Source organism: Sprattus sprattus, assembly GCF_963457725.1.
Source record: "Sprattus sprattus genome assembly, chromosome: 19".
Classification (NCBI taxonomy): Eukaryota; Metazoa; Chordata; class Actinopteri; order Clupeiformes; family Clupeidae; genus Sprattus; species Sprattus sprattus.
In genome coordinates, this window is record NC_137917.1 from 4,225,707 (window position 1) to 4,251,144 (window position 25,438).

Below are 25,438 nucleotides of genomic sequence, written 5' to 3' on the forward strand. Positions count from 1 at the left end.
TCACTCTCTGATGCAGTCTGGGATCTCCAGGTGCTCCATGGGGATGAACTCTGAGAGCTCTTGGAGGCTTTGAATGAATTTCACCTTCCGGCTGAACTTCTCACTAAAAGGAATACACCATAGGCTTTAACATGTCTGTGGAGGATCTGACCCATGGATGAACTATAACCAAATGATAAGTGAAACTATAACCTTTTCCCATTCAGAATACTCAGAACCTATATTTTGATAGATGTAAAGACCACCAAGTGATTGTCAAATCTACAGTCATGGCCAAAAGTTTTGAGAATGACACAAATATGCATTTTCATCTTCATTTTTCACAAAGTTTGCTGCTTCAGTGTCTTTAGATATTTTTTCAGATGTTACTATGGAAGGCTGAAGTATAATTACAAACATGTAATAAGTGTCACTGTCTTTTATTGGCAATTACATGCACAAGTTAATGCAAAAAGTCAATATGTGCAAGACCTCTGCAATCCGCCCTGGCATGCTGTCACTTAACTTCTGGGCCACATCCTGACTGATGGCGGCCCATTCTTGCATAATCAAGGCTTGGAGTTTGTCAGAAATAGTTTTTTTTTTTTGTTTGTCCACCCGCCTCTTGAGGATTGACCACAAGTTCTCAATGGGATTAAGGTCTGGGGAGTTTCCTGGCCAATGGACCCAAAATATCAATGTTTTGTTCCCCGAGTCACTTAGTTATCACTTTTGCCTTATGTCAAGGTGCTCCATCATGCTGGGAAAGGCATTGTTCATCACCAAACTGTTCCTGGATGGTTGGGAGAAGTGGCTCTCAGTCAGGATGTGGCCCAGAAGTTAATTGACAGCATGCCAGGGCGGATTGCAGAGGTCTTGAAAAAGAAGGGTCAAAACTGCACATATTGACTTTTTGCATTAACTTCATGTAATTGCCAATAAAAGACAGTGACACTTATTAAATGTTTGTAATTATACTTCAGCCTTCCAAAGTAACATCTGACAAAAATATCTAAAGACACTGAAGCAGCAAACTTTGTGAAAATGCATATTTGTGTCATTCTCAAAACTTTTGGCCATGACTGTAGATTTGACAAAATCACTTTCTACTTCATAAAAAAACATGACAAGATAATTTTGGAATTATTGGACCATTCTAAAAGGAACATAAGTGCTAACCCAGGAATCAAATCATAAGGGTGGCAATAGGGTAATGAAAGTATCCCTAAGTTGCACCTAGTCATTTCATACAATTGTATCATGCATTTTATAACTTAGTCATGACATGACATTTTGTCCTGAAACATTTTGTCTAGTCTATCATCATCTAATTTATTTCCTGCTTACTTCCATAAAGTAGTAACCTTTTCAAAAACAAGAAATAAAAAAGATGTTTCAGGACAAAATGCTATTGTGACACAGTCGACAGGTCACAGGTTTACACATTAGTCAGTTTCCTGCGAGAGGTTTTGGCGTCTCCTATGCTGCCACCGCTCTCAGTTTCCTCTGCTGTGATTACCCTTCTGGAGGAGGCTACAGTTCTTGCTGAATGGTAGTGAGGTATTTGTTCATTTCTGGTTGAGCAAGTCAATGTGTGATTTTTGTGAAATTGCTGGCTCTCCTCCATAAAAATACAATCAATTCTATCTTCGTGTCATTTCTACAGAGGGTTTCTCAAGCGATCCACAGTCTACTTAATCAACTCTAAATACATTTTTGGAGAATAAAGTGTCTTTACACAATCTTCAACTGAATGAACTGGAATCTTACCTTATGAAGGGCTTGACAAGTGTGATCAGAGCCTTCACATACCACACTGGGTGCACCACCAACAAACCCTTCAGGTCCTTCCTCAACCTACACAGAAACACAGACAAATTACATGTCTATCGATTTCAAATAATGTACAGCACTCCACTCAACTGACATTGCCATTGACTTTTGGCCAGGCCAGCTCCAGTTCAAAACTTTACTCTCGGTTTAGAATAAAAGAATGTGCCTGTTAGAAAAAACTGAATCCAGATGCTGGACTGCATGTACAAGACAAGAAATGAAAAATCGGCAACATCCCAGGCTAATAAATTAAACTGATTGTACAATGACGGATAACATTTTGAGATGAAACTCAACACTCAACAGACTAGAATGCCTGATGAGAAGAACTGTGTTTCGAAACACGTCTTTGTCTGTCGGGTGTTGATAAGATTAACACATCTTGGGAGTATGACGGTGTTCCCTTAATCTTATCAGCACCTGTGTTCCCTAAAAGAAGGATGAAGAAAGAAAGAAAAAAATCCACCTTTTTTGGAATTTTGTGAAAATTATGTGGCAATATTATTCATACCATGAACTGAAGCAGCATTTTTTTTCCTAGTCCCACAACTCATCTTCCATATGTACGTAGGTACGCAGTGTACCTCTGCAGCCCACCTCAAAGAAGGCTCCTTACAGCAAAACGTATTAGTAACAATTGTATTTTTTACATCTGGTAACCCATTAACACACTACTGGCTGCAACCTTTTATGCACAGGAGAGGACTTAATTTCATCACAATACCCCATACCCAAAAGCTAAGACAAAACCAGTAACAGCAGCAGTTTGGGTATCAATAGTTTGACACTGACAGAACAAAGCAACTATTACGTATGGCCCTTTGGAGCGTTTGTGTGGCTAGTAGCCTTATGGGAAGCATGGGAAGCCCATAGTCAAGACATGATGCAAATCACCAGTTTAGCACATGTGAGGACCCAGACAGCTGTCTGGGAGTTGGCCTCTCCTCCCCCACAGCCTGCACGGTCCCACAGCAGAGGCTGCTTATTCACTGGGGTTGCCTATCATGTAAACAAACCCCATGACTCAAACACGGCATGGACGGCACTGTTGTGGCTTACCGTCACTGTACACACTTCCTCATTCCATGTTTATAAACTTTATTCATGACCACAAGTTACAGAGGAAATGCAACACTTAGGCCACTGACGGTTACCCTCATTTGAAACATAACAAAAAAAAAAAAAGAACAAAAACATCTGGTCTCTTCCTCTCCAACACTGTTGTGAAACAGATACTATATACAGACAAATGTTATTTGAAGTATATTTCATGTCTGGTTAAGGTTCCACCGTCTGCTTTCCCCAGTATCAGAGTTTTTCTGTAAAGGCTGTGAATGTTTTTCAGCTCCACTGAACACATGACTGCGGTATAATGGGACACCGTCTAGTTGCTTGGTAACAGTACACTGTTGTCCATCCCCAGATGCCTACAATTCCTATTTCAGCGTGTGAGGTCATGTCTGCCATGTCTTTTCACCCTTGCCCAGATCAACAGATCCTTGGCTGGCCTGAGGGACTTTCAGCAGTTAGTGTAACTGGAACAACAATTAGTGACGTCAAAATTGTCAAATGACTTCATGATTTGTCATGAGCTTGACTCGACGGACTTTCCACAGCTGACGTTAGAAAGGTAGGCTAATGCTAGGTGCCAGCAGCTTAGTCATTACTGTGACGTTTCCAAAATACAGGAGTAGAGGCACGGTTTTCTTTGAGATTTTGTGGATTAATGTCTGCATACAATTTATATGATTTGAGTGTTTGTATTGCATATAGGAACTTCTTTGCATTGCGCATGAAGATACCTAAAATAGTTGAAGAGTTCAAATCTGTATCAAGTCTCCTAAAACTTTTTACCTAACAGGCAAACGTGACTTATGTGGTAGGTACAGACAGCACTGCCGATGCGAGGGGCTACAAAGCTGCCTTTATATGGGCTGTGCAAACACATACGTTCACAGCGATAAGGAGAAGTTACAGCACTGCCAAAATACACATAGAAATATGCACTACTAAGCACGGCCCTCTCACCACAAAACACCAGGGGAAGTATTCAGCTTCTCAAACTACATTGATTCTAAAGACCTATGACCTTCAACAATGACAAGAACTGATGACAGCTGGGTTGGACTTTAATGAAGAATAGCCACCATTAGCATAAAGAGGCTGCACAAAAGGAGGCTTCTAAAAATACCATCAGGGAAGGGCAAAATGTGTAGAATTGCTAAATGTGTAGGACTGGAGGGCGTCACATCACACATAGCTGACATCTCAAAGGTGGGACATTACAGCGTGTTGAAGTTGTGGCTCTAGCTAGCTCTACAAACATTCTGTGTGTGCTGTGCACTGTGCGAGCAGGTCTATGCAGTGAAGAGCAGGGGTCAGCGGGTTATCTGAGGAATGCCCGCAGGGAACTGTTCTCCTGAGATACCAGCCCACACAGGCTATGAATAATTGCAGCATTCCTGTCATATTTCATCCCAGGGCCTGGGCAACAGAGCACTCAGGAGAGGGAAAGAGAGAGAGAGAGAGAGAGAGAGAGAGCGCGCCCCCTCTCCTTTAAGGCACTCCTGTCAGAGGACATCAGCGAAGCGGAAACAGCACAAGGCCATCATTTTAACTGAAGCGCCCCCTTCTGACAGAACAAGACCTCTCACCTTGGCATCCTTTTTGTGACTTTGGGGACGATGTGTATAACCGGCATAGATGCTTTGTCAATAGGAGAGACAGAGGTCATTGTGAGCGGACTGTGGAGCAATTTTAGTTCATGTATCTTTAATGAGAAGACGACCCTTAGGCTTGTGTAACATGGTGGTGGAGAGGACATCCTCTGGTGGTCACCCTGCCTGCCTCCTACCCCTTTAGTGTAGGACTTGCACAATGGCTGCCTTGAGATACGTTCCCACTTAAAATAGGTCTTTATAAGTACTGAATGATCTAAATCCAACAGTACATTAGGATAGTTCTGAAAGACTCATGCTTATGCAGTGAAACCATTATGCAGTCTTCTGAAGACAAGTGCCCCTCAGAGTACACACTTATTTATTTGCCATGCAGCTTTAGGTTTAAATGGTTACAATCTGATATTATTTGAAGAGACGGTGAAACTCACCTCCTGTCAATGGAGTTGTAACACTGCCGGAGCCATTTGATGGCAGGCATCTTGTTCCTGGGAGCCATCCCACAGAGGTAGACCATGACGTAGCTCTCCGACACCATAAGGTCGAGCGTCCCCACTATGTACCTGAGAGTATATGATATGCAAATGTTACTTATCGTTCACTGTTGTTATGCCAATGTTTTTATTATTATGGCTTGTTAAATGGATTGCACAGATGTAAATTGTATGTATTCATATATTATTGCAGAAACAAACAAAACTCCATCCAGAGAGGATCTGTTCAACACAAACGTAAAGGGACTGACCAAATTAATATGAATGTGTGTATTTGCAAGAAAACATGAAATGTTCCAGGTATGTGATATGTAGAAACAACCATCTCACTTGAATAGATTGTCCATTACATATTCATAGTTCTCAATTGAGTTCTCCGGCAGGTAGCACGATGAGAACAAGATGATGGCAGTCATTATTTCACCATAGTAACCTAAAAAAAAAACAAGAAAAAAACACATACTTGTGCCTAGGTCCTTGTGTGTTCACTAACAGTGAGAGAATCTATACTCATACATCTTTATTAGCTGTTTAAGAACGGTTATCAACAAAAGCATTTATTAGTAAAATTAATTGTTCAGGGGGAGTGAAATACCGGAGTACCTCCAACAAGTTCTCAGAGTGGTTTGTAATAAATCATCATCAGTTCTCAATAAAATGTTCTTGATATTTTCAATAACAAACGAGAGAAGAACTATTTAATAGTTTTAGACTTCCCCCAAGTAGAACACAGTTCACAGCAGCTCTGTTCCAACATGTCTGTGTCCAAACTCACCTCCGTGGGAGAGCACCTGTAGGTAGGGCTCTATCACGCTCATGTTGACGTGGTAGTCCTGGCCCGAGATGCAGAAGCGACGCCAGCGGCGGCCCCGGCTGTCCACCTGGTCCAGCTCCAGGTTGGCCATTGCTGGAGAGCTGGCCCTGCCCTCCTCCATCACCCCCATCCTGGGTAAGTCATCTGCCACATAGGGAACCAGTCAGGGGAAGACACGCAGGGATCAGGGCGTTTAAAACAGCTTACACATGGAAGTGTAGGGTTTGATCTTAGCATTTCAAAGCAGTGTCCAGGATAGGATAGACCCTTTCCTCAGGATGAATTTAGTTGGGTTTCAAAGGCAGGCAAGCAGCAGTAGTGAAGGAGGCCCAAGTAATGCCATGTTTTTCTACCACCCTCAAGTGAGCGGATAAAACCATCATTAGTTCCATCATTAGTTTGGTAATCATAATCTAGTAAGGAGGATTTTTTACTATTCTGAGCCTGGATTGCCAAATCCTAATCAGAGCGAATTAACAAGCCTTCATGAGAAGTTCAAGAGAATGGTACAAAACAAATCTAGTAATCCTTAATGATTTATATTCCAGCAGTCTGGTGCTCAGGTTTGATGCTAATCAGCCACCAAAGTAACTCATATTATGTTCTACTGAATTCAAAGTGTACTCTACATAATCAACATCTCCTTTAGTTAGACGGTGAAAACAGAGCCTCTAAGAAAAATTAAACACCCCTTAAGAATCTCCCACAAATCAATTGATTTCCCCCAACTTGCTTTTGTGCATGAGGTATTTCGTGCCCTACTACTGCTAAGTGTCTGTCAAACAACAAGTTGATTGATTAGGACACCGACACACACACACACCCACACACACACGTTTGACCGAGTCTCCCAGGTTGGTTACCTTCCCACTCCAGGTCATGCATGCTGCTGGGGAAGTTACAGGACTCGCTGTCCGACGGCGTCTCTAAGGCTTCCAGGTTGATGTCCAGGTCTGTGTCGTCTGGTGAGGGCGACAGGGCGGCAGTGGAGAACTCTTCCGACTTGAGGCTGCGGTCCATTGAGTCGGCCTTGTCCAGCGTGAGGCTGAGCGTGGGAGCCACCAGACGCTTCTTCCTGACGGGATGCCCCGAGAGCGCCAAGCTGCTGGGGGGAGCTGGCCCGCAGCCAATCACACAAGCTCAGTCACATGCACTGTATGTGTGCATCATTCAAGTCATATGCTATGCAGTCAAGGGCGGTTCATTGGTGGGAACATCCGTTTTCTTTCTTAAGAATTTATTTTTGGTTGTAAAACACATTTGTTCACCCTCATTCTCGCAGTATTTTAGATTACAGATAATCTAAGGGCTCCTTGTGTAGAAAACAATGTGTAAAAAAAACAATATTTTGGCCACCAGTATAAGAAAGGATGTCTGGTATTTCATCTCACTAAGAACAATGGAAGACCAGCAGATGGCATCTTAATCCATACCTATTTCATAACCAAAGACACCATCTTAAAAATAGTAGGATGTAAAATAATAAGGTAAAATAAAACTGAATGGAAGACGAATGAGGCAAAACCTACATTAATACCAGATCTCTTGATCTTTCATTTGTATATATACAGTACCAGTCAAAAGTTGACACACCTTTAATTTTTTGGAGAAGTGTTTTCTTTACTTTTATTATTTTCTACATTGTAGATTAATACTGAAGACATTTGAACTATGAAAGGACACATATGGAATGATGTACAAAACAAAAAAAGTCTACCATGTAAAAAATGATAAAAGTAAAGAAAAAACTTCTCAACAAATTTGAAGGTGTGTCCAAACTTTTGACTGGTACTGTATATATGTCTTAATCTTTCATGTTAATGTATAAATCCTCAAGTTATGATAAAACAAACCTTTCCATAATCTGCATCACTTGACAGAGACATAGTTATTTGAGGACGTAAATACCTAAACTAAGAGCATGGAGCTCTTTTACTGAGTCACCCTTCAAGTGCCAACATGTGAAGCACCCAACAGCTCCCAGCAGGCTGAGCAGACTCTCCTACAAATCCCTGTGCTTACCGGGTCTGTTTCCATTGGCAATGGCACTCTCCAACTCATCATCCTGGTTCTGTGGTTCTTCAGGGAGCGGCCTGTGGGAGAATTGACAAAAGAAAACAGACACAGATACGCATTCATAATTAGTACAAGGCTACCAGGCAATCAAGACTGGCGTTCATATGGAATTACTGTAGTGGGCTCCTCTGACCTGGGAAACTCTTCGTCCTGCCACTCCTCCCTCAGCTCCATGTCCGGGAGGTGAGACAGTGGCCTGGGGTGCTCAGGACTCCTGGGAGACAAAAACAAGGTCACTTCTAGGATCATGTTCACCATTCGCAGGATCTCCCCAAAAGGAAGGAACAGATACAGGTTAATGTGATATGATGCACCATTTCGGTTGAAGCCCCAAGGAAGTGGCAGTTCTGATTACTGGAAAACATAGTTTGGCTCACACCGATGACTCAGAACCGAACATATGCTTCATCCAGTGTGTTCGCTATATCTGACTTCAACTGACTTCAACATCAAGTCCTTCAGGACTATGTTTTCTGATATCCATTTAGGCTAGAATACAACCAATACATGAAAGACAACATTAATACATGAAGGAATACATTAACACAATGCACATATAGATTACAGCACAGATGACTCAAAGCACAACGTCAACACAAAAATACATGTAGTATAGGTGAACAGAAATATTTAGAAAGGAGGCCTTGGTCAGAAAAATCCCAGTCCACTCATCAGAAGAGCCATTTTAGCTCAGCTTCCCTTCATACAACCAGGTGAACACTACGTCCTCTGGTTCCGCTTGAGCTCACCCTAGCAGGTGCGGCAATGCACTCGATGCTCACTCACTGAGTACTCAGTCACACTGAGGGCAGGCAGCAACACACACACAGGTTGGGACCTTGTGGCGGGCTGTCCTCTGGCCGTCATTGGCAACAACTGCCTCTGTCCGTCACATTGACTTGACGAGGTCTGAGGCCTACAGCAGCCAATGCAACTCCTCTAAGCAAGCATTGGGTACTTCTTGGTTACACAACAAATCAGGCGGTCACGGTCACTGGGATGGCCATCTGACAATATTCAGAGCCAATAATATTACTCACAATAATCATACAATTATATACGAAGCACTATAGAGTTCTGACTTCCTGTTCTGAGACAGGTATACAAACGACTGGGGGGGGGGGGGAGTACCAAAAATAGGCTATGCAGACAGATAACGACACGATTTCATACAGTACGGCAGAATCATAAACACATGATGCCAATAAATAAATGCACGCGTTGCTTTAATTTCAACCAAAATGCAAATACAACTTCAAAATATATGACCTCCATAACACAATATAGAACTCACCTGCTGCCCGTGCGTATCATCACTTAAAAGCTCCTCAACGTTCTCATTAACGTTAGTATAACGTTGAGTAAAACTAATAGTTTAGCTTAAAGCCAACCTAAACATATAGAGGTGGACATTTCTACGTCAAGCGCAGTGCATTGTTTGCGTATCCATGAAACTATTCAATGTGTAAATATGGAAATACAGACAAACAAACGCAACTCACCGACTCTAACTGCGAGGTAGCCAGGTTACGAGCTCAGGTATTAAATTACTATTCCTTTTACATTTGTTTGTAATCTCATTAAAAGTGGCTGATGTTGTTATCTAATGCACAGACCCAACTGAGTTTAAAGAGGAAATCTTGGAGCCGTCTTTGTGTTACAACTACATTCTGCGGCAAGAATCCTACAGAGCAAACAGAGGGTTCTCTCGGCCAATCAGCGCGCTCTACACCTGATGACAAAGTTGCTACACCTGAGAGGTGAGGTGACTACACCTCCCAGAAAAAAGGGCGGGTCACCAAAAATGATTTACCTCAGGCCGACATCAGCATGATTGCTACAGTTGTCACAGTACTTCACTCGAGGAATTTTAGCGATAACAGAAAAGTTGTTTTAAAATGTAACTAATAATCGCACTGTGAAATAATCTATTGTCAATAGGCTATAACCTCTATATGATTCATCACAGAAAAAGACTAATTAAAATCAGGCTGTTGTCACCCACCAATAACTACCTCAATGTTATTTAAACATTTTCATTTGACTGTGTTCAGGATTGTATACACGTAGCCTATATTATACAGTTAACCTGTGTTAAGGTCCCGCGTCATTACACGTGGCTGTAAAGACCTGAAAATCTAGTTTGGGTTCTTTTGTGCTCTGGAATTAGCATGTTAGCTTTTTTCCTATTGGCATAATCAGCTGCAAGTTTTTAATTTCTTTCATTAAATGAAGTGGAGATTGGGTCTGTCTGTCAGTTTGCACATAAACGCACTATGAATGACGCAATAGAGGTGTGGATACTTGTTCGAGGTTTTGTTCTTTCTTTTGGATCTTAGACTGATATTGCATTCCTCTCAATGCCCATATGAATCTGACACAGGGATGTAGCACCTATCATCCTATTGTGGTTACACCCAGAGCCAGGCTTGTAATTGTCCAGAACAGACAGGAATTAAATCGGTTTACTTTAGGACAAAACAAGTTGTTTTGAAGCCTTGCCTAACAGGGTGCTAATGACTAAATCAGGACTTTGCTACACCATTACGTTCATTCCCCCCCGCCCACAAGTGGCTTACAGAGGATTTTGGAACACAATCTGTATGTTGAGACAGACATCTCTCAATGTCCTAACTTGTATGATGCACAACAAAACATAACTATGATGAACTGAGAAAATGGGTTTGTCTGATGAAATATTAATGATATATATGTAGTGATCAGAAAGAGATTTCAAAGGCCAATATTGCTTCATCTGTTTACGAGGACACCGTAGGCCGGGCACAGGAGCATGATGCTTCACTGCTACATCAGTTAGGACATTACACCAAACAAGGAAATGTTTTTTTTTGTCCTTAAAAAAAATGGCTCTTGATATCCAATGGTTATACAGATGATGTATGTTTCAGAGATGGCACAGATGTTGACAGGTTAATAAAGAAATACAACACAGAGAACAGGAAAACATCTGTGTGGCTGTCCATGTCCTTATTGACAGCTGTTCAGTCCAGTGCTCCCAAAAGCCCACACATAGCCTCCAGTAATGGGGCAGGACACTTTAACCTCCATTCACACAAAGCTACCCGATATTTAGACTGACATTTGGCCTGGCCTCTCAGACTTTTTAAAGTGCCTCGCAATCAATTTCCAACAGTGTGAATAAACTATGTCAGCTGAATGGTGCCTTGAAACACAAGTTAGCTCCTTTTCAAGTAGCTAAGTGTTGGCAGTGTGGTACTGTCAGACCCCCTCTGAGAGGAGACCGTTGTGATTTCACACATCTTACATAAACTCCACATCTATAACGTCTGACTACCCGACCGAGCTGAGACTTCCCGTTTGGATGAAACCGTCCCTCCTGTGCAGACCTCAGTTACACAACACAAAGTTGTGCTTTCACACTTCTTCCTTCAGTGCAGGCAACCAGCACACACTTCAGACCACACACTCAATCCACCATACTAATACTTTTGAGTTCAGATTCTTTTCTAAATTTGACACTTAAAATGTTCTCTATACAAGTTCGGATTCATCTTTGCACATACATGACGTTAAAGAAATGTGTCTCATCATCACTGAATGACAGAAGTACCTGAAGCTGTCAAAGTTTCGTATTTTAGGTGTGAAGGAATTGTCATTGAACAAGTTCAAGACTTACCCGTTCAGCATATATTGGTCCTGCCGATCTGAATAGGTTCCCATGTTGAAGTTCTGACGTCCTACTGCATTTGGCAGATGCAGATGCAGTAAGCAATTGTTGCCTCATCAATGGACAGGGCTGAGCCCTGATCTCTTGTACCTATTCAAAGGAAGTCAGTTACGGGGGTGGGTGTGATTCTATATCTGTCAAAAGAACTTACACGCTCTCAGTCACTACTGGTTTGTCTACATTTCAGTGAATCCACAAGGGAGTTTCCTGCCATTGGTTTGCCCCTCACCTGGGCAACCCTGTTCTCCTGCAGCCATCCTAGAACAAGGCAGAGAGAGAGCACGCGAGAGGGAGACTAAAGTCTAAGATTTCCCCATGGTCCTAAACACCTAGTATTTTCAGGATCCCAGTAAGCCATTGTGTATATTAAAGAAAAGATGTTACAGTGCCACACATGTTGTATGATGTTGCATTAACAAGAACAATTAGCCCACTTAAGTTACAAAATATTCTTTTTACCAAAGATATTAACCAATAAAAACATACATTGAAAATGACAAAAAAACCTTTGTGTTAAAAATCATTTAATACTGAAATTGTAATTGAGCACATCTGGAGAACGATACATTTTTTAACATTTGCACAATTTTAAATGAGGCAACAACAATTAAGTCTGACATGTAGTGGTATATCATTGGCTTATGATTGTCCTGTAAAACTATCTGGTAGAGTGTGTACAATTTATGTACAAACAGATAAACAGCTATATTTTGGTCATAGATAACACTTGACCAGTTCAGTTCAAGAAATACTGTCCACTCAATATTGGCTGGTGAAGTAACTGAGAAAAAGCAGATGCCAGGAACAGTCACATGGTCTTGCTGCCCCCGCAAAATGCATGTACATAAGTACCATACATATGACAATTTAATCCCCGATTTAGCATTTCTACACGCTATACAAATTATATATATCACTCATTCAAAGTGAAACACTGTCATTTTTAAACACGTCTCAAAGTATGTTATAATAAAAACAAATCAATTTAAAGTTCACCCTGTAAAACACTGATTTTTTTCCAAGATTATCAACTCGTACTCATGTTTCCTTTGGATAATGCACGCCAAACATACCATGTTGTAGCAGACGTATCCGTCATTCAGACAGAACGGCCTGGTGCCACTGCCTATGTTCAAAGCAATCATGGAGCACTGATCTTACCATAGGCTTTATTGCTCTGATCTTAAAAAGTTAAAGCCACTCTCCGGTCTGGAATGACATGCCAGGATGCGTATACTAAACCTTCACTTCTTGTGAATTGCTTCTAAAGTAACCCTCCTCTCCAAACAAATTATATACAGTATATATATAGCTATATATGATCACATTTGTGAGTAATATGTTCTTTGTACTGCTTTTTATCAAAGGCATTACAAGAAACCTATAAAATACCCTTCATAATATACCCAACATGGATATTGGCACCCTTTGTACTGTGTAGGATCACATGATTGTACCTCAAAATGTGTACCGCAGGCCCTTTGAGCCATTCTTCACACGCAAAACGAATATAGCTACACTGGAAGGAACCTCCATAAATATGCTTAAAATCAATCTAAAGATTAAAGCAGATGTTTTGGGTTTCGGTACTACAACATTTTAAAATATCACAAACTTCGGAAAGGCTCCACAAGGTTTAAAGTTAGAAGGTAATTTAAAGATAGAAGGTAGTGAAGGGCAATAAAATCCTCTCACAAAGCTAATCATCCTCACCTTCATCTAAATGTACATCCCTTTAATGCTGACCATGACCTGGTCATATAACCTAACCTTGGATGTCAAAAGAAAACATCAAGTCTAAATAAAACGCTAAGCTTAACTGGATAACTGAATTCAGGACACTTGTTTGGGTGGTTAATGTATCTGAAGATACACACCATAAAGGTCAAGGGTCATACACTCAGTCAAATACAACAACAGAGTAGACGTCTTACACGCTGAGCAATTATGCTTTGCGTTGTCATTCACAATTAGATCACATCATCTGCAGCAAGTCCAAGCATCTCTGTCTGACCTCTGTCTGACCTGCGTTGGCAGTCGAGCTGCTCCTCCATGTCGTCATCCTCCGTGTTACTCATGCAGATCAATACTACACACATGCAGTCAGGGTCAGGCCAAAACAATCCCACAAGTCCCACAGCAGACCCTGCCAGTCCACACGGACTCCCATTCCTCGGAGCAGATGTGAGGTGGGCAGAAGGTCCACGTTGTTGAGACTCACAGTCCCCCTGTTGTCTCCTCCTCCGGGTCCTCCTGGCTGGCCATCTTGCTGAACTTCTCCGTTATGGCCTCCTCGCTGATCCTGGGAAGGCCGTCGTCTAGTGGGCAGCCTTCCACTAGGCTGTTCATGGGTGTCGGGGGCACGTTCGAGTCGTCCTCCATGCCAGAGTCCTCTGTGCACTGGCGAGAGTGGTACTGACCTCCCTGTTCCATCCCCGGGCAACAGACACCCTCTAGGTATCCAAAATCATCCAGGTTTCCAGAGGGGGCCGTTCTTTTCTCCCAGTACTTGAGGAAGTCCTTGATGATGGGTAAAACCTTCTTGCGAGACGCCAGTGTGTTGCCCTGGATGTATGCCTTGACGTCAGAGTACGGGCTGCTCATAGGTGAGAGTTCCAAGCTGGGATTCTGAGCTTTGTCCAAGGCTTGACTCATCTGTGAGATAAAACGCAAACTGTGAGGATACCTGATTCTCCCTCGATACATTTAAATAACATTTTCCATAGAAGTGTCCAGTAGCCTTTTTATGTGCCCTAATCTTAATTTATTAACCTCAGATCAAGCTAATGATACATTACATACACCGAACATGCTTCTGGGATATTTTAGGGGCAAATAGCAAGAAAGCATAGATGTTCATGTTAGACACAAAACTGTTAGAATTATAGAATTTTGCATCATTCTATTGTCATTATCAGGTCAACCGGATCACATATCTGGCAGTTTTTTTGTTTTTAAACACAAAAGGAGTCAGACAGCAGCCTGTCACTTCTCCTATATAGAGTACAGCTTTTCTTCTCCACTATGGAAATCTACGCTAGTTATTTCTGCTCACTGACACTTTGCTGTACAAGACACTGCTGACAATCAAACCTTTTACGGGTGAATACTTGGATGAGGTTGAGTGGATAATGGCAGATTTTTCCTCTCCGGGTGAGCTATCCCCATGAGAAAGGACTAGCTTAAAAAAAAGAAAGGGTTTGCTTTTTGACTAAAAGCAGCCCACTCTGCTGGTTGCCTAACACATAGCCTAGGCTGCAGCTTATATGCTCTTGTTGCCTGAAGTCAAAGTTAGAAAGCCTCCATTAGTAGCCACAAAACATCCCCTGCTCTAACTGTGAAAAAAATATAAAAATCAAAGCTCAAACTTGGACCTCCAGCTCCTGAAATACACCCATCCTGACTAATATACAACATGAATTTGAAGAAATGACACAACTTGTAAAATCAAGGAGAACAAAGAGATTAAAAAAAAACAAGGGGATCTGACCTTGCCATTTCAGGGCCCATTATTTACACCACTATGCCAAAACTGCAAACCAAATTACTTGGAGTCAAAAGAGCTGGTCAAATATATATGTGGTTCTTCACAGCTTACACAACCCCCAGACACGGTTTTGCCTAGATCCAGGTTTATCAATTGCAATAAAAAAACTCATTACGAAAGATCATAGAGCGTTGCAAAGCTCAGTGCTCTAGAATCTCTGGCCATTTTCATATTGGATAGTTTTAACATGAAACATCACCTCCTCCCGGTAAAGAGTGCTAGAGCTGTAGACCGCAAGCTGCCGGAACGGCTCGTTGTTTTCACTGAAGGAGATAGTCATGGCTACCAGCAGATTGTACTTGTGCTTGTGACAGAACTCACACAGCTCCTGCTGCAGGCCACGTCTCTGAAGGAAAGCCTGCAGGGGGGAAATAGATTTTAGCAGCGGTGGACGAAGTACACTAACTACATACTTAAGTGAAAGTATAGATACCTGGTGTAAAATATATATAAGTAGAAGTATAAAAGTATTTGCCTTCAAATATACTTAAGTATTAAAAGTAAAAGTACCTTAAAAGGCCATTAAAACCATAATTCATTATCATTTTCACAGTAAAGCTCGGCTCAATCAACTGATATAAGATGAAAATACTAATGCCAATCTTTAAATAGTGTCTTACATTTGTCTATTTAAAAGTGTATAAGCACAAAACATTTAAAGCTATCTATTGCCATTAGGTAAGACAAAGTGGTTATGAAATACAAGAGAACAATTCATTTTACATTTATTTGTAACTTAGTTGCACATTTAGTTATAAAAAATGTGGAGTTAAGCATAAGCTCCTTTACTATATCACATCTGTCTGTCTGTGTTACCCTTAAACTCATAATTCCTGATTTATGTTTCAATGATTAATACCATTACAGGAACTAGTTCCACAAAATCAGAGAATGCATGTGGTGTTGTAATAGTTTGTGCTGAAGACTAGTGTGAGCAGTGATATTCCCTACACAACCCTAGGAACAAAAACAAAACACTTGACCTCAGATCAAACGTGAAGAAAATAAATGTCATTAGAGGAACTAGTTTTTGCAGAAATTGCACAAAGTTACAGAGCATACCAGTCTGCACCGAAGACTGTAAAGAAGTATGTAGTCATACCTTTACCGAGGGAGTTTGTCAAGAACTGCATGATAAAAGTTTGCGACATCTTGTGCCCTTATAAAAAAGGCAAGCATTTTTAAATGTGAGCCTGAGCAGAAAGTCCGTTGATTGTGTATATTTCTTCCATCATTTATGTAGCGTTACGTAGGCTAAGCTTGAGCATAAAACAGCCTCAAAATGCTGCAGAATTCAACGTAGCTCACGCTCAACGAACGAACGAAACTGACAAAACCGAAAGGACTTCAGAGCAAATAGCGCTAATCCCTGATTGGTGTGATTGTGAACTCAATTTGACCTCTCATTATTTGATTCGCTTTGGTAAAAAGGAACGAGAGGCTTTACTAAATGTAATGGAGTAAAAAGTACAAATTTTCACCTTGAAATGTAGTGGAGTTAAAGTATAAAGTCTCACCAAATAGAAATATTTGAGTAAAGTACAGATACATAGATATATTATTTAAGTACAGGAACTAACGAATTACATTTACTTCGTAACTGTCCACCACTGGATTTTTAGTATGGAAGACCTGAGGCAATTTGGACTTTCTTCCTTTCAAGTAAGACAGTGACAGAGGGGGAGAGACATCATGAAAGTCTAAAGCTCCTGCCTAGTCCAAATGTTAAGTGTGTGTGTGTGTGTGTGTGTGTGTGTGTGCAGTTCGTGGGTGTGTCAAACACAATACCCAACCCTGTGCTTATGCAGGGAGTGTCTGACTGCATGCACGCATAGCAACATCTCGCATTTGTTACTCATTACAGCTCAGGAATCCACATTACTGGTTGGGATCAGTCCATAACTATGTAATGGTGGTCCAGAACAAGCCTGCTTTTGTTGGAGCAGCTCCATTTTGTTACGTATCAGGATTCTCCGACATGAAAACCTACATTTGAGGGGAAGTCAACAATCAATGTGCACACGGCACATTAGCTTTATGTACGAATTCTGGGTGAACATTAGATAGCATGTAATCATTCTAAGCCTAAGTGTATCTCTTCACTGTCTATTCATGGCATGCATGCATAGCGACACAAATATGTACCATTCCATTCTTACAGCAGAGTCAAAATGGCTAAGTACACAGTTTTGGGCAGAAATTAGTGCATCATGCCAACCGAATAGAACTAAATAGCCTATTATCAACCAACAGTAATACTCATGACGCTTACCTCTAGTGTCATGTAAACAACACTAACAGCCAGATTAAGGTCACCACTGGAGGTAGCCTTCATGTCCTTGAGCAGCATCTGTTCAGTGGTGAGACCTGTGAACACATGAAAAGGCCTCGTCAAACTCCCTGTGATGTGTTGGATCACTCAAAAGATAGTGATCTCACGGACATCTTATCCACAAGTCTGTGAGCAACAAAATCATATCTCTCTGAAACCTAAGCGCATGACCTGGATATGGCTGAAATGACAGAAGACTGCTAGGCTGGGCTACTATTTGAATGATACTTTGTACATGAGAAAATGTCATCCTACTATGGACAGAAAGAGCAGCAAGCTCACAATCAGAAAGGCAAAATATACATAAGTCAACAGACACAGACAGATCTGGAGGTTTTCATCACTTGAGAAAGCCTTCTCCACACCCACTCACCCGATACATCAAACTTGGCATTCTGAAGAGACTGAAAAAGGGCGCCTCTTGGTGGCAGGTTTGGGAAGCGAGTCTCCAGGAGGCTGGCATACTTGCTATCTTTGGGAGTGACCTTCCCAGCCTCGGGTGCCATGTTCACGCAGTCCAACACGATGGTGCCTGAGTTAGACAGCAGGAGGAATTTCCTTAACTCAATTTACACAGACATGAGATTCTACTGTATCACAGCAACCTCGCTAAATAGAGAATCTAAATAGAGGCTGATGAACAACACATTACAGAAAAGCATGAACCAACGTCCGGCTTCAGGATTAAAATACAGTACCAATTACAGTAAAACATAAATTAACCCTTAGTTTTCAAGTGTGGCATGGGATAGTGTATGTATGAGCTTAGGCTCTCGGGCATCTGAAGCCTGGGCCACTGGGGAGAGCAACACTGTTTGCATTTCCTATGCTAGCGATACTCATAATCACTTGACAAAACCGCAAAAACAATATGCAGTAGCCATTAAGATGGTGGCTCTTTTATTCATTAACAACTAAATATTAAGACATTATCAGAAACACATGGCAACTAATGCACTTCATATGCTCATCAATCTAGCCCCACAAACGGCTCCAAATCAAAGCCAGGTTGTCTGGCACACAGAGATCAAGTCCGTAGAGTCTGGTAATCCTCCATGCATTCCTCTCCGGTCTCCCACAGGGACTCAATGTCCATGATAGTTACCATATAGGAGCTGTGCCACCTGTTGGTCGAGGACCTCGGGGGCCCTCTGCGCGATCCTCTCAGTCACCAGCGTGGCACAGGAGCCCACGGTCTCCACGGTGACTAGGCACGTAGGCGAGGGCTTCCTCTCGAGGAGGTGGTGGTCGATCACCTCCACCACAGCCTCCTCCAGAGCAGCATCTCCACTGCGCACACACACACAGACACACACATAAGAGCACAACATCAGGGAAGGAGGAATGAGGGAGATACAGAGGGAGAGACAGAGAGAGAGAGGGATGATATGTGAGAGATGGGGGCAAAGAGCAATCCAAGGTGAAAAGAAGAATTGGAGAGAGAGAGAGAGAGAGAGAGAGAGAGAGAGAGAGAGAGAGAGAGAGAGAGAGAAGGGGGATGAGCAACAGCACAAGGTCAAGAAGGCAAACAGAGTATGCTGTAACATCTTCAATGACATCTAACTAGCCATTAGTGTCTCAGGTTAAAATGCACTCCTGGTGCCTCGTGTCAATTATTCAGAGGCCAGTGCATTCAGGGGGTTTTGATGAGTACACATCCAAGCACATTTAAAAGCTTTAACAGAATTCTTCAAAATAGATAAATAAACTGTTGAAGCAAAAGGGAAATGATGACATGCACAAACAAGGAAAAGAGACATGGGGAGCCAGACAAAGACAGACAGACAGACAGACAGACAGACAGACAGACAGACAGACAGACAGACAGACAGACTCATCAACGGTGCACAGAGTCATTTTAGGCAGCAGACCTGGGAAGGACGTTATGGTCCACCAGCGTTAGGGTCAGCTGTTTGGCCTTGTGCAAAGCACGAAGATTGATCTCGTCACGGAACACCAGCAGGTTCTGAGGGAGGCTGCACTCCTTCAAAAGGAAAGCATTGTCCGACCGCAACGGGAATTCCGCCCGCGGGATGTTGAGAACAGGCACCGCCACCTTTCCAGGCTCCAGCGTCTGCCCAGGAAAAGATGACAGATGGCTGAGCAACTAATACTCTTCCCCCTCCTGTCCTACCTAAGGAGATCCTCAGGATCTCCCTTTGTTAACAAACACATAGCCACTCTCAATAATGTGTTCCTGCTAGATGTGATCTACTTCACACTAAAACTAATTGACAAATAGAATCTCGTTCATATGTAAGTAAATGTCATTAAAATATGCATTTAGGGTTAAGAATAGGTTTAAGAACATGCATTACTATGAACTGCCACAAGGAGTCTATTGTGTTTCTACTACCTCAATTAAGTATAATCTTTTAATTGACAAAAAAACATTGGCCCAAAATACTGTTGGAGGTACAAATGGAGCTTACATCAATAACTATGTCACAGCCCAGAACTCATTGAGTTACCCATGACCTTCATTACCAACTGACACAAAGAGGTCCACATTAACATGACATAGCATGGCATACAGCAGTATCAACACGTCTGAGGCACAGGAAGTGAGACCTACCTTTGACAGAAAATAGGCAAAAGAAACGGCTGATACCATGGAGTCCAGGTCGCATGCCTCATTTCCCAGGACCACATGGAAGCCTGGGCTCTCTCTGCTGAAACTCTGATATATGCCCATTAAAAACAAAAACAAAACAAATATGTCATATTACAAAGCTCAGTAGGGCCTTATACATGTGCCACTGAGATCAGATCAGTTTATCGTATCGTATTCGCGTGTAGGTGTGAAGATTTTCAAGGGAAACGGCTCTTGTCGTTACCTGTATACATGTGCAAAATGTAAAGCGGTTACATTGCCTCGGGCATGCGCAAAGACCACGGAGATGTGCTCCCACCTGGTTTGTTTACTAACAACATCAACGTGGATCCGCATCGGGCACAGGCAGTGTAGTGGCTTAAAGTTCCCTTCTTTCTATCAGCATATAGTGCTTAATATTTTCTTTGAATAACCACTCTCGGATGGAAAGAAAACGAGTCTACGCGTGGATGTGTTTCAACAACGGTAGAAAACTGTGTTTGCTCCGTCTTTTACTGGACTCATAATTATATGACAGTGGTATTAGTTACAGTTGAGACACCCGAAATAACTTGCATGCGCAGCAATCCTGAGACGTGATTTTTAGTTTGCACATGAATACTAACGTCTTCTTTGATCCCAGGAAATTTGAGCACATAACCCATCTCCCTTACGGAGATATTGGCGAAAGTTAACCTACTTCATTGCAAACGTCTAGTTTTTCAAACGTGTCTAGTTTTTGTGCAGTAGTGAATAGAGTCTCAGTCTACTACACCATACATAGCATATCATGTTTGTAGAAAATGATTAAGGTGCAACAAATGCCAATAAGCATATTTCAATTAAATGATTCACATTGCAAGCAAAATGGTGCGGCTGGAGCACAGGGAGGGACAACGGTGACGCAGTTTGGATGTAGCGACAAACATTTATGTGCTGTAACAAACAGTGTTAACCAGTATGTGAGTAACGTGGCTTTTATTAAAACATAGCGTGTGTAATGTGTAGCTATTTCATTCCGTTTATTAACCTTTCCGGCTGTCTTACTAGCCAGCAGCAGACGTAACGGAAAGGGAGCATTTTACTCCCCGGCAATCTCTCTACAAACTTCCATACAGACGCGGGATCAGCAGAGGAAAATCTACTTTCCTTTTGGGAGAAACCAGGCCAGTCGTTCCCACGACTACAGCACCTTGCAAAACGAATTATATGCGTTCCAGCAACAGGTGCTGCGAGTGAGCGCTCCTTCAGTGCAGCAGGGCGCGTTATAGAAGCCAGGCGAGAGCGCCTGAATCCTGACACTGTAGATGCTATTCTGAGTCCTCTCTGTCTCTATCACACACACACACACACACACACTAACGGAAGCAAAAAAGGTTTAAATTAAGTGACATCCCTCAAATGTCGCGTCTCCCGCAAACCTGCAAGCTATGAGTCAGCTGTCAGTATTGGAAGAAGCCTTAACGTCGAAGATGAAACTTCCTGGGTTATTTTGTTTCGTTAGGCTATTAGTTATATTTTAAAACAGCCAGTCATTGTAGCCTACCACTCATGGAATAAGGAATTTCAAAGAGATGATGGAGTGAACTTTCTAGCCTCCTGTCACCGTCTCCCCCCAGTCACGCACGGCCTCCCCCATGACACATCGGCCTGATTTGACACGCCCTTTTGTAAGACGAATTAACGTGGTAAACCACCTCTCTCGAAAGGCTCAGACGATCGGCGGAAAAACTAACGGTTTACATCTAGACCCCTTATACATGAGGCAATTGTAACACGCTCGCGAGTTTCTATCGTGGTAGGCGCAATGTAACCGCTTTACATTGACGCATGTATAAGGGGCTAGTGTTTAGCTAATCAGGCTGCAAGGTGGACTTAAAACACTATAATAGAAGAACAGATTTTGGCAACCTTTTCAAATTCCATCTCACCCTAATACTATAGGGTTTGAAAAGGCATTTCATTGCAGAGGAAGGTTAAAGAAATCAATACAGTAGACTGAAGAGATTCCGGGCACAGGCAATCTGATAGGGATGGGAATCCAGGGCAGTATAATGTCCTGGCAGTGCACTGTGCCAAAGCCGTGCACTCGAAAACCCCTCCAGCGATGCCCACGGTGCAGTCTGACAGATGATGCTGATCCCGGATGATGAGGCGCCCTTGGGCCCTAGACACCATCCGGGGCTCCAGCCCCAGAACCTTCTCCAGGGGCTGAGCTACAGGAATGGCTTGGACTTCATGGGACATGCTATATTAACACTAGACAATGGATTAGCCGCTCAGTTTCTTAAAACCACTGTAGCCTACATCCCGACAGGTCAGTGTCCTCAATTTTCTAACTTAAGATGTTTTGGCATTACGGAAGAGTTATGGTTTTTGTAGCTTGAAATTCTTCCTCTTTTTAAAATGCGTAATAAACTTTTACGCTTCACCTTACCCTAGAGATGACATTTAAACCGAATTTAGAGTGGGCCTCTGATTCTGAGGAGTAAAGTAGCAATACCAAGCTTGTCATGGGTTCAACTCCCAGGGTACGCAAACAATCTCTTTCTGCATGTAAAAAATGTCTTTTAGTAACTCCGAAGGGAGGGAGTGACCTGTGCGACACATACTGTATCACTGAGGCAACGGAGTGGGTGCTGATGAGCAAATTGTAGAGTGTCACTGGTGGATGGAGTCAAGCGGCATCTGCCTTCTGTAAGAAGGCCCTGTCTGTGCTTAATTAGCCTTTAGCTTGCTCCGTTTCTTCAGTGTAACACAGGAGGCTTCTGTGACGCAAGTGCTTAATGATGTACTCTGACTCACTGCACGTTTGACTTTGTTTTGCTTAGCTTCTCTTTTTTTTTGTTAGGAAACACAAGGGAGACAAGGAGACCTTCTCAACGTCAAATAAGTATAAGTCACAGCAGACATGACAACAGATTCAACACCACGTGTAAAAATAGAGTTGTGATCATCGCACAACCGCTCATGTGATAATTACCACATCAGACAAAAGTCACGGGGAGATAGTGGAAAAATTCCAACTCCTTTATCCCTGGAGTGCAGCTAAATGAGAGTATGTGTGTGTGTGTGGGGGGGGGGGGGAGGGGGTATGTTTAAGCTGAAATGGAGCAGGAGAAAGTGGGTAAACATACTGCACACATATACTGGTTCTTCAACAGAGGTTGCTGTATTTGACTTGTCGTCTCTTTGCAGACACTCAGGGATGCTTCGTTGGACCTGAAAGCTCTGTGTGTGTGTGTGTGTGTGTGTGTGTGTGTGTGTGTGTGTGTTGTGTGTGTGTTGAAACACAAGCCATTTCACTGGTCCCCTATGGTTCCTCACTGTGGCTTTGTCATTTTAGCAAGCCATGTGAGGTAAATAAAGTGATGATCAGTCCTTATCTCCCTCACTACATGTTGACAGCAGGTGGCATTGTTTGGGTTGAAAACACGCCTACTGTGATCTCCAGGGCAGAGAGCGGGGAGACACAGGGCTTCTACTACGAAAGCCTGATCATATGATGCTGCACAGTGGGTACTATTTTCTCTGCAAACAGAACCATCCTAATACGTAAGGTGAAGTAAATCGACCAGAAAACAAATGTCAGGGGGCAAGGGGTTAAAAGCTTATCCCAAAGCTCAAGAGGCAGAGTTCCATATCTCCCAGGTTCAATATATATGTCTCAAAGATTTGCAAATATAGTAGCCTATACACGAACAGCATACAATTTCCAGAAAGACTTTCCGGCTTTATTCAACAATACTAATGGGATAGCAAGGGAAGTTTGGAAATAACTTGAAATGGACACCGACATACATACAGCAGGCTATGCATACAAGAATATTACGAGTATCGTGAGTATCTCCGTATTTAATGCATATTTGAAAAGTTCACTGACACTTGGCATCAGACAACAAATTGCATGCAGCAGTGATCACTGGAGCGTTAAACAATACTAAGCACTTGCAGAGAAACAGGCGAGAAAGAATGTTTTCTTTATCAAAGTTTTAACCCAAAACCGGAGATGTCAAGGCGAAATTCGTTGTCAACCCTTATTTATTTCCTCAACAAGGTCACTTCTTTGATGCCAGACATCTAACAACGTGAGCATTGTCGGCGAATTCATTACGACGACCAATAAGAACAACTATAAATAGAAAATGGATGAAGCAAGCCAACCATGCGCGACCCTCTTACGGTAGTTGCCCTTACCTTCAGCGCATCGTGAGAGCTCCTTAGAAACGATTCCATTTTCCCCGGGAGTCTCCAAGATGACAGCAGCCTTAAAGTCCTAATAATGGCCGTATTAGCATGTACTTAACCGAAACAGAATGAGTCCGTTGCTGACACGTTGCCAGAAGAGAAAATACGGCACAACGCTTGTAAACTGCTTTAGTAGTAAGTGCCATGCGTCGCCCCAGGCTGACGTTTAACATGCAATGGCGAAGTATGGGTAGTGTAGTCTTAAAATGTTTTACGGAAATCGGTGAACGTCTGTTGCAATTTTCAGGAAGGCCGCTTGGGGATTGCTATTTTTGTAACACCAGGTCAAATGATCAGGGACATTTTTACTGACCCTCTTCCCATCCTCTGTAATTGTAAAGTGCAGCGGCCAAATACCATGTGTGCATGTTTCTATAAGAACAACATGGGTTTAGTTGCCTAAAATGACCGAACAAGACCTGATTCAAGCCCTTGAGGGTCCTGCATGACAACCCTGTGATTTAACAACAGACCAGTTGTGACCCTTACTTCCAGTGCCCACAACCTAGTCCATATCGTATTCCCCATGCTTTAACATTATTGTGATGTACATGTCGAGTAGTAAATGAATCAGTGAGCTTCCTTGACAAGAGCAGTAACTTAAACTATCCCATTTCTGTGTTGCAATACTAATTATTCCATTATAATGTTCAAGAAATGCACACAATTCAAGATAAAACAGTTTTATTTGAACATTTCAATGAGGTCACAGACACATTTTTATGTATAAAATGTTGCCTCATCAAAGGGTTATAAGAGGGGGTTAGACAGAAATATGGAGAATGTAAAGACAGGGCTCCCACACGAGCAGAGTCATAAGGATAAACACACTAACAGTCTCATATAGCTTTACACAATGTGTAAAAAAAGAGTGTGTTTTTCTGTTGGAATAACAGAGGTGTGTCTATTAACACAGGGTTGAAGAAACAGCAAGGAAAAGAAGTAAGCAGACCCTCTTCTCCAAACAACACAATCCAGACTCTGGTACTCTTTCTGGTACTCTCCTGGAAGGACATTCCCATCTTGAATACCAATATTTGGCACTTCTGTGAGTGGCAAAAATTAGATGCAACAACATCCAGAAATGAGTTTAGCATTCTCTTAGAAGTACAGCAGTTATATAACTGGATTTCTT

The 25,438-nt window shown here is 42.2% G+C and overlaps 2 protein-coding genes across 2 annotated transcripts; both read right to left on the reverse strand.

The window, feature by feature from the left end:
• Window positions 1-11,576, reverse strand: bnipl (BCL2 interacting protein like; the record flags this gene model as incomplete). The annotated part of the gene is made up of 9 exons (XM_080858438.1): window positions 1-103; window positions 1,750-1,836; window positions 4,922-5,053; window positions 5,315-5,417; window positions 5,760-5,942; window positions 6,662-6,913; window positions 7,821-7,891; window positions 8,008-8,088; window positions 11,533-11,576. 9 exons carry the CDS (start codon window positions 11,574-11,576, stop codon window positions 1-3), a joined length of 1,056 nt encoding a protein of 351 aa, XP_080714564.1.
• A 567-nt stretch (window positions 11,577-12,143) lies between these two features.
• On the reverse strand, window positions 12,144-24,454 carry prune (prune exopolyphosphatase). Its single transcript, XM_080858638.1, has 8 exons — window positions 24,253-24,454; window positions 20,038-20,142; window positions 19,334-19,536; window positions 18,568-18,752; window positions 17,836-17,994; window positions 17,403-17,497; window positions 15,330-15,488; window positions 12,144-14,238 (listed from the first exon to the last, which is right to left on the reverse strand). Exons 1-8 carry the CDS (start codon window positions 24,289-24,291, stop codon window positions 13,801-13,803), a joined length of 1,383 nt encoding a protein of 460 aa, XP_080714764.1. The 5' UTR covers window positions 24,292-24,454; the 3' UTR covers window positions 12,144-13,800.
• Window positions 24,455-25,438: the final 984 nt, after the last annotated feature.

Coding starts and splice junctions, on each gene's coding strand:
- prune (XM_080858638.1), bottom strand. CDS start 24,291: ATGGAATCGTTTCTAAGGAGCTCTCACGATGCGCTGAAG. Junction 19,537..20,037: donor TTGCCTATTTTCTGTCAAAG/GTAGGTCTCACT, acceptor TTTCCTGGGCAG/ACGCTGGAGCCTGGAAAGGT. Junction 17,995..18,567: donor GGTGGCACAGCTCCTATATG/GTAACTATCATG, acceptor TGTCTAACTCAG/GCACCATCGTGTTGGACTGC.